Below are 10258 nucleotides of genomic sequence, written 5' to 3'. Positions count from 1 at the left end.
TACTAAACAGCACAGTAGGACAGTCTAACCTTCTGTCAGGTAAAATTAAGAAGAAATAATAATAACAATAATGACAACAATAAAACTCCTCCTTCCCACACCAAAAATCCTAGACACAAAATGTCCTTTTAAGACATTAAAAAATTATTTTCATTGAAAAAAGATTTTCTACATGTGATAACATTATGTTTCTAAAGGCTAAGGTGTTTCCTTTCAAGCCTCGGGTAGGCGGAGGTGTAAATAACCAAGCAAGGAATACTACTCACTAGGTATTATTAATGTTGATGTTTGAGTTGACATTTGTTGAATATTTTTTTTCAGAATGGTGTGTCAATCCTTGTTTCAAATGCAGACATATAAGTAATTTCCAGAGAAATGAGCTGGAGGAAAAGAGAAATGTGTACAAATTAGAACAAAACAAATCAGAATTTTTTCAACATTCTACAGAATTGTTCTGAGGGTAAAAAACAAAAGGTTTCTAAAAAATAAAATATCTAACAAAAGCTGCACAAAGGTTAATCATACATCATCCAGGGAAACATTAAAAATTGTTTAAAGTGCTTTTTACCCCACTTCATCCCCTGGTATTTTTGTGGAGAACATTTGAAAACCCTAGCTCAAAATTATCTACGGGAATCAATAAAATCACTCCACACTTCTCTATTCTTCCTAACCACACCCCAGCCCCTGCCCTGACTAGATCAAAAAATCCTTTTTCCTCTCCCAAATACAGTACAAAACAAAAGCTCTTCTGTGAATGGAGAGACATTGATATAGGGTAGGGGTGGGGAATTGCCTACACTACCAGTAACCCGCCAGAAATGCCCTATGCATGTAAAATGTTTCAAAATCTCCTTCAAGGGGTTATTGTGAACACTAAATATAATTTGTGCCAAAAATAATAATTAAAGCTTAGTGAATACAGTGCAGGCACCTTTACAATTAATCCATAAAACAACTCCATAAGGTAGATATTACCATTATTTTCACTTTACATATTTTTTAAAAAGTGGAAAACATGATGTATTTACTTGCCCATGATCACAAAACTGATAAAGCAGTGGCATCAGGATTTGGCGGCCCTTGGACAGTGAATCTTTCAAAAAACCGGCTTTTAAAAAGAGCCATAAAACGATCTACCCCAGTTCTTGGCACTTTAGTACTGTTTAATAAACAATACCCCCCTAACTTTCTCTTGGAATCCAATCTGAATCTAGAGGGACTCCTTACATAAAGGAAAATGGCTGTAACCTGGAACTCTCACTAGACAAATACTGTCTCTCCCCATCTCACTTCACCTGACATTTCGGTCTAAGACAAGGCAGGCTCTCAGGAAAAGGCACAGAGGTTACCACCCCAGAAGTTCTGAGGCCCTAGGAGGCAGGAACGCAAATAGACTTCGCAAACATACAAAGCGTAGTTTTGCTGTGGTTCGAAAATGTTTGTTTGCTCAGCCTGACTGACATTCCCTGAGCCCTGGAGAACAAACACAGCCTTTCTGGGGCCCTCAGGAAGTCCCAAGAGGTCAGGTTCAGTCTGGTAAACACAACTTAGTCCCGGCGCCTTGCAGAACAGCGGGGACTGTGATGGGCAGCGATAACGTGGCAAGAGAGCGACTGAAATACACAGGGACACCAAGCTAGTGGCCTTGAAAAGTCAGGGTAACACCTGCAGGGAAGGAGTGGGGGAGGCGGGGCCCAATTCCGGCCTCCGCAGCCAGCGGGAGACTTTCTCCATCCTCCTGCTCCTTCGGGGGATGCTGAGATTGTGAGCCGCGCAGCTGAGCCCCGCAGGAAAGGCAGAAAAGGGCCATTGCCACTTTAAATGACTCAGGAAGTGAAAGGGGCCGCCTGACAGCGAAAGGGAAAGTGGAACCGGGGCGGCGCAAGGGCCCGCGGAGCCCGCGAGTTCGCCCGGGTAGCCGGAGGCCGACCGGGCGGTGCGGCGCGGGGGCCGACGGGGGCACTGGGCGGCTGCACCGGAAGTGCCCCGTGCAACAGAGGAAGCGCAGCAGCCGTGCAGAGCAGGTCGAGTCGGCGGGCAGGCCGTTTGCTCCTCCGCCCGGGCAGGGGCTGCCGCGGCCCCAGGTCCCTCTCGGAGACGCGGCGCGGCCCAGACGGGCGGCGACTCCTGAGGAAGGGACCCCGGGGGCGGAAGGAGGAAGTGAAGAGGCCGCAAGAAGGGAAGGCGGCGGGCTCGGAGGCCTTGGCCGCGTCACAGCACCCACATGGCCTCCGGCGTGGGCGCGGCCTTCGAGGAGCTGCCTCACGACGGCACGTGTGACGAGTGCGAGCCCGACGAGGCTCCTGGGGCCGAAGAAGTGTGCCGAGAATGCGGCTTCTGCTACTGCCGCCGCCACGCCGAGGCGCACAGGCAGAAGTTCCTCAGTCACCACCTAGCCGAATACGTCCACGGCGCCCAGGCCTGGATCTCGCGAGCCGGCGGGGAGGGGGCGGGGAAGGAAGAAGTGGAGGCCAAGGTGGAGCAGGAGAGGGAGATAGAAAGCGAAGCAGGGGAAGAGAGTGAGTCTGAGGAAGAGAGTGAGTCGGAAGAAGAGAGCGAGACGGAGGAAGAGAGTGAGGATGAGAGCGATGACGAGAGTGAAGAAGACAGTGAGGAAGAAATGGAGGATGAGCAAGAAAGCGAGGCAGAGGAGGACAATCAGGAAGAAGGGGAATCTGAGGCGGAGGGAGAAACTGAAGCAGAAAGCGAATTTGACCCAGAAATAGAAATGGAAGCAGAGAGAGTGGCTAAGAGGAAGTGTCCGGACCATGGGCTCGATTTGAGCACTTATTGCCAGGAAGATAGGCAGCTCATCTGTGTCCTGTGTCCAGTCATTGGGGCTCACCGGGGCCACCAACTCTCCACCCTAGACGAAGCCTTTGAAGAACTAAGAGTAAGTATGGGGCCTGTAGAGTATAGGCCTAGGGGTCTGGACACCTGGGTTTCAACCCAGGTGGCCTAGCTGTGACCATATTCACTTTCACCACGTCCCTAAAAAGCTAATCCATTCAACTTGTTGGGAGCAGTGCTTACCCATTTGGTTGAACTCCTTTGAGAATCAGATGGAAAGTTCTATGCTCTGACCCGAGAAAATACATGCACACGCAAAATGTAGTGTACAATTTCTGGAAAATTGCAGGCTTCTGCGCTATGGATCCCAGGTAAAGCACTTCTTGGCAGTTTTGACCCTACTTAAGCCAATTTTTACGGCAGCACTAATGTTGAGACTAGTGCCTTGCCTTTGGGCTCTTGATAGGGCAATCTCTTTGCCTACTTGAAAACATAAGCCATGATTTTGCAAAATGAATCCAGTCACTACAGTGATTTCTCTGTAGTGAAAAGACTCCCTTACGTAGTGGTTTTGATAATAACTTCACGTGTGCCCCGAGTTCCTTTTAGGTTCTTCGTGTGTGAAACTTGGTAGGAAAGGAGGGTAAGAGGATGGAGGCCAAATTGGGGTGGGAGTGGAAGTTCCCATGTCCTTCTGGGCCTTCTATCTTGGACCTTGCTGGTCTCCTAGAACAGTGTTTGGCAAGTAGTGGACACTTAGTAAATATTTGTTGAATGAATGAATTTGCAGATAATTTGCCTTTTATGTATATTGTGGGTGTTTACAGTCAGTAAGAGAAACTGCTGGTGTCGACCAGGGAGGCAAGTTTGAGTGGAGCCATCAGTTCGTTAAGAGATTGGTATATCAGTGAATGTTGTCATATTATGATGACTTCTGCTTTCCTAAGCAACCTCACAGTTGCTGGCATTGGGATAACAAATTCTTTGATAATGAAGATCGTATGTATTAGATTTTCCCTTTTTTAATCCCAATTTTTTATTGAGAAAGTGGGTAAAAACATATGCACAGTCTAACAAATAATTATAAAGCAAATATTGATTGATATAGTCTTCACCCAGATTAAGAAATAGAACATTACTACAATATTGAAACCTCCCCCTGCCCCCACCCTTTTTCAATTATAACCATCTCTTCCCCATGGGTAACCATTATTCTGACTTTTGTGGTGATAATACCTTTGCTTATCTTTCCACTTGTACCACGTATGTGCATTCATAAATTTATTTGAACTTGACGCTGTTGGTATCATATTTTTATCATACATTCTTTCGGGTTTTGCTTCATTTTCTCAGTATTGTGTTTGTGAGATTCATTCAGTGATTGGCTGTGGTTTGTTCATTTTCATTGCTGTATTGACTTCGATTTTATGAATGTGCTGCACTTACCCATTCTATCATGGATAAACATTTGATTTGTTCCCAGATTTTGGAGCTTCTGGCTATTATAAACAATGTTGGTATAAACATTCTTAGTCATGTCTCCTAGTACATGTTTACATATATTTAAATGGAATATAAACATAGGAGTGAAATTACTGGATCATAGACTATGCATATCTTCGACAGAACTGGATGTTGCTGTTTTCCAAAGTGGTGGTACCAGTTTGCATTGCCATGAAGAGTATGCGAGTTCCTGTTTGCTTATGTATTTTTCACCAACACTTGCTATTACAATATTTTAAATTTTTGTCTATCTTGTAGATATGTAATGGCATCTTATGACGGTTTTAATTTGCATTACTCTGGTCACCCATGACTTTGAGTATCTTTTGTATTTCTTCTTTTGTGAAGTATCTAGTCAGGTCTTTTGCTTATTTTCTTATTGGATTGTTTATCTTTTTCTCATTCGTTTATGGAAGTTTTTATATATTTGTTTCTGACTTCTTTGTTGTTTATATGGGTTGTAAATATCTTCTACTTTGTGGTTTTTCTTTTTTAAAAAAGTGGTGCCTTGAATAGTTCTTTATTTTAATGTAAAATTTATCAATACTTTCCGTTATAATTAGTGCTTTTTGTGTCTTGTTCCACTTAGTATTGATTTTTGTGTAGTGGAAGTAGGGGCTCAATTTCCTTTTTCCCTCATACAAATAGACAATTGCTCTAAGCAGCATTTGTTGAAAAGCCTGCCCTTTCTGCACTGATCTGCCGTGCCACCTGTCATACATCAAGTGCCCGTATGTGAATGTGTTTCTTGACTCTGTTATTCTGTTCCGTTAATCTGTTAATATAACACTGTGTGAACAACATGTTTTTTTAGTTACTATAGCTTTATGATATGTCTTAATATCTGATAGAGCAAGTCTTTCCATCTTGTTCCACAAGAGTGTCTTGGCCAGTCTTAGCCCTTTATGTTTCTTAGAATCATGCTATATAAAAGCCTGCAGGAGATTTTTTGGGTATGGTATGGAATTTATCAACCAATATAGGGGAAATTAATACCATTACTGCATGAAGTCTTCTGATCCATTCATTTAGGTCTTTTTTATTGCCTCACAATAAAGTTTTCTTTTTTTCTGAAAGATCTTGTACATTGTGCAGTTAATCCTAGGTTACATTGGAAAAAATGTTTTTAAGTTTTTTTTCTAATCGTATATAGGAATATGGTTAACTTTTATATATTGACTTTTGTATTAACTATCTGCTAAATACTCTATCCTAATTATCTGTAGATTCAGTCTACATACATAATCATATTATCTGCAAAGAGGGATGGTTTTCATGTCTTTCCAATCCTTGTACCTGTGGTTTTTTCTTGCCTTACTGCTTTGGATAGGACCTCCAGTGTAATGTTGAATAGATGTGATAATGGATATTCTGGGCTTGTTCCTAATCTAGGCATAATTTACATCATTTCACAAATAAATGATATGTTCTATAGTTTTTTTTTAATATGTTTTATGAGATTAGGAAAATTCTCTTCTGGTCCTAGTTTCCTAAGTTTTTCTTAATTTTGAATGGATATTGACTATCAAATGATTTTTCTGCATTTATTGGGATGAGCATGTGATTTTACTCTTTTACTATGTTAATGCAATGAATTACATTAATAGACTTACTTTTTTTTTTTGAGACAGGGTTTTTTCTCTCTGTCACCCAGGATAGAGTGCAGTGGCTTCATCATAGCTCACTGCAACCTCAAGCTCCTGGGCTCAAGCGATCCTCTTGTCTCAGCCTCCTGGGTAGCTGGGACTACAGGAGCACCCCATCTTTTGTAGAGATGGGATCTCGCTCTTGCCCAGGCTGGTCTCAAATTCCTGGCCTCAGGCGATCCTCCCATGATGGCCTCCCAAAGTGCTAGATTACAGGCATGAGCCACCACGCCCAGCTGATTTACTTTTTAAAATTAAATTTAAAAACCAGTAATGTGTTCATATGTCTCAAATGCCCCTTCTACCTGGTTCTCCCACCAGCTGTTGGCAACCACTTTTACTAGTTTTTTGCTTATCCTTCAAGTGTTTTCTTTTTGCAGATATAGGTGTGTGCATTTATGTGGTCTTATTTACATCTCTTCATGTTATTATATTTTACAATTAAAGCAGCCTTGCATTTCTGAGATATATTAATACTTGACTCAATGTGGTCGTGATGAAGTATCTTTATGTTTTTTGATTTGGTTTATTAATAATTTACATAGAATTTTAAAAATTTATGGGAGAAATTAGCCTGTAATTATTCTTTCTTGTACTGTCCTCATGAGATTTTGTAGTGTAGGTTATGCTGGCTTCATAGTCCAAGGCAGAGTGTATTGTTTCTAATGTATTCTCTCTTTCTTCATGCTCTGGTGGAAGTATTTGTGCAAGATTGGAATATTTCTTTCTAGAATAATTGGTAGAACTGACCATGGAAGCTATCTGGACCTGGAGAGAGTTGGGGAAAAGGGAGAGGATAGTTTTGTTATTGTTTTGTATAATATTTTTGACTATGGATTTAATTTCTTTAACGGTTATACATCTGTCCAGGTTGTCTAGTTTTTTCTTAAGTCAAATTCGATAAGCTACATTTTCTCAGAAGTTTGTCCATTTTGTCTGAATTTTCAAATATGGTAGTATACATTTGTGAAGCATATCCTTTTATTATGTTTTTTCATACTGTAGCTATCCTCTGTATTTCTTTGGGAGCAGTAGCATGTTGATTTGCAGTCTGCCTCTAATAATTCCAATATGTTAAGACTATACAGACTTTCTTCTGTTGTTTTTGATGTTTTTTTTTTTTTTTATTTCAGCATATTATGGGGGTACAGATGTTTAGGTTACATATGTTGCCCTTGCCCTCTCTCCCCCCAAGTCTGAGTTTCAAATATGTCCATCCTTCGGGTGGTGCGCATTGCACTCTTTGTGTATGCATATACCCATCCCCTCCTCCCTCCTCCCCTGTTCCCCCTCCCTCTCCCCCCTGCCCAACATCCAGTAGATGTTATTCTTATATGTGCACTTATGTGTTGATCAGTTAATACCGATTTGATGGTGAGAACATGTGGTGCTTGTCTTTCCATTCTTGGGATACTTCACTTAGTAGAATGCATTCCAGCTCTATCCAGGAGTATACAAGAGGTGTTATATCACCATTGTTTCTTAAAGCTGAATAGTACTCCATGGTATACATATACCACATTTTATTAATCCACTCATGTATTGATGGACACTTGGGTTGTTTCCACATCTTTGCAATTGTGAATTGTGCTGCTATAAACATTCGGGTGCAGGTGTCTTTTTTATAGAGTATCTTTTGTTCTTTTGGGTAGATGCCCAGTAATGGGATTGCTGGATCGAATGGTACTTCTACTTGTATCTCTTTAAGGTATCATATTGCTTTCCACAGAGGTTGCACTAGTTTGCAGTCCCACCAACATGAGTGTTCCTATCTCTCCGCATCCACGCCAACATTTATTGTTTTGGGACTTTTTGATAAAGGCCAGTCTCACTGGAGATAAGTGATATCTCATTGTGGTTTTAATTTGCATTTCCCTGATGATTAGAGATGTTGAGCATTTTTTCATATGTTTTTGGCCATTATTCTGTCTTCTTTTGAAAAGTTTCTGTTCATGTCCTTTGCCCACTTTTTGATAGGATCGTTTGATTTTTTCTTGTTGATTTTCCCGAGTTCTAAGTAGATTCTGGTAATCAGTCCTTTATCGGATTTGTAGCATGCAAAAATTTTCTCCCATTCTGTAGGTTGTTTGTTTGCTCTTGTGACAGTTTCTTTGGCTGTGCAGAAGCTTTTTAATTTGATCAGGTCCCATTTATTTATTTTGGTTGTTGCTGTGATTGCCTTTGGGGTCTTCTTCATAAATTCTTTGCCTAGGCCAATGTCTAGAAGAGTATTTCCAACATCTTCCTCTAGAATTCTAATAGTTTCACTCCTTAGGTTTAAATCTGTTATCCAGCGTGAGTTGATTTTTGTGAGAGGTGAAAGGTGTGGATCCTGGTTCAGTCTTCTACATGTGGCTATCCAGTTTTCCCAGCACCATTTTGATGGGGTTTTTTAAATTTCCTTTTGTGCTTGGTTATGTTTGACTAAATAGCTTCTCATTGACTTTAAAAAATTATTGGTGGAGATTTCCCCAAACCTTGCATGAAGCTGCACATTTCAAGAGGAATTTGAGTTTGCTTCTGCTGAGGCCTGAGAGTACAACTTATTTAGAACACCCTTAAACTGAATTATTATTATTATTATTTTTTTTTTTTTTGAGACAGAGTCTCACTATGTTCCCTGGGCTAGAGTGCCTTGGTGTCAGCCTAGCTCATAGCAACCTCAAACTCCTGGGCTCAAGTGATCCTCCTGCCTCAGCCTCCCAAGTAGCTGGGACTACAGGCGTGTACTACCACGCCCGGCTACTTTTTTCTATTTTTAGTTATCTGAATAATTTTCTATTTCTAGAAGAGACGGGGGTCTTGCTCTTGCTCAGGCTGGTCTCGAATTCCTGACCTCAAGTGATCCTACTGCCCAGGCATCTCAGAGTGATAGGATTACAGGCGTGAGCCACCACCCCCAGCCTGAATTAATTTCTTGAGGTTTCTTGGACCAAATTTTCAGGAGGGCCTGCTCAAGGTTACAGCCTCTTAAGGATTTTTCTTTCATTTTTTCCCCCCTCTATTTTGTTCAGCTCCGAGACAACACTTCTATAGTCCCCTTTGGAGGTTGATACAGTGGCAAGTTTCCTTTTAGCTTGCCTTTACTCTGGGATTTTACTCTTAGGCAGGGATGGGAAGGTGGGAGGGTCTCGCGTCTATATGGAAAGGGTCTCCTTTAAATGTCCCACTCCGTGCATGCCATAGGCTGTGCTTTCTGTTACCCCTTACTCCTCTCCCACCTTACTTCTCACCCCTAACTAAATTCACAGGAGTTTCTTGGGATCAGTAACTGTCCTCAGATCAAGAGCTGCTTCCTGTCCTCTGCCTATCCTAACATTGGAACAGTTTTACTAACTGAACTATAGCCTTTATTGAATTTCACCAGTTTTTCCGTTAATCACTTCTATATTGGGATCCTATCCAGGACCCCAACATTACATTTCCTTGTTTTTGATGACCTTGATAGTTTTGAGGAGTGCTAGTCAGGTATTTTGTAGAATGTTCCTTAATTTTGATTTGTCTTGATGTTTTCCTCATAGTGAAACTGGAGTTAATGGGTTTTTTGGGGAAAATAATACTCTTTTATGCTTTGTTTTTTTGACTTAGCAGCATGTCCTGGAAATTACTTCATAGATTTGCCTCATTCCTTTTTTAAAATTTATTTTTGACTACTGCAAATACTCCATTGTGTGTCATTCATTAAATTCTTAATTTAAGATATCATATTTTTCAAGTTTAGAATGTCTGTTTGGTTATTTTTTTAGAGATCTATTTCTCTGGATCTTTTTGGGCCTCATTCTTGATTATATGTCACATTTTCTTGATTCTTATTAATGTCTCATAATTTTCCATTTAATGCCAGACATTGTGTTTAAAAGAATTCTAGAAACTGGAGTAATATCTTCTTTTTTTCTCCTCAGAAAGGGCATGCCATTTGCTCTGTTAGGCAGCTAGGGTGAAGGACTGCTCATTTTGGTCCAGTGAAGGTTTGAGCTTGGTGGGAGCTTGGTTGCAGCTTTAGTTTAACTTCTCTGTTTCAAATGTTTTGAGTGCAATGTACATTTGCTTATTGGCAAGAGAGTAAGTCTTTTGGAATATAAAAAGTGACTGAGCGGGATGATGGGCAAGAGAAGAGGATCATCGTTTAATGGCATTCATTCATTCAGCTAGTATGTATTGAGCATCAGTGGAGTGTGGGTACTTTCTAAGCATTAGAGATATAGCAGTGAACAAAATGGAAGAAGTCTCTACTTCTGCTGGTGCTGACATTGTATTAGAGGGAAATAGAGAAAACAAACGTACAATAATGTTATAAATAAATAAAACATAATACA

At 40.8% G+C, this 10258-nt stretch overlaps 1 protein-coding gene across 1 annotated transcript in view; it reads left to right on the top strand.

The window, feature by feature from the left end:
• Positions 1–1817: 1817 nt before the first annotated feature.
• Positions 1818–10258, top strand: part of TRIM44 (tripartite motif containing 44) — a 164191-nt gene continuing 155750 nt past the window's right edge. The window contains exon 1 of the mRNA XM_012649645.1: positions 1818–2896. Coding sequence (XP_012505099.1) covers positions 2228–2896 — 669 coding nt within the window. The 5' untranslated portion in view covers positions 1818–2227. The remainder of the gene's footprint in view (positions 2897–10258) is intronic.

This window comes from Propithecus coquereli, unplaced genomic scaffold, assembly GCF_000956105.1.
Source record: "Propithecus coquereli isolate 6110/MARCELLA unplaced genomic scaffold, Pcoq_1.0 Scaffold30, whole genome shotgun sequence".
NCBI lineage: Eukaryota > Metazoa > Chordata > Mammalia > Primates > Indriidae > Propithecus > Propithecus coquereli.
The sequence above is the reverse complement of the archived record's forward strand: the minus strand, read 5'-3'. Positions and strand labels throughout refer to the sequence as shown.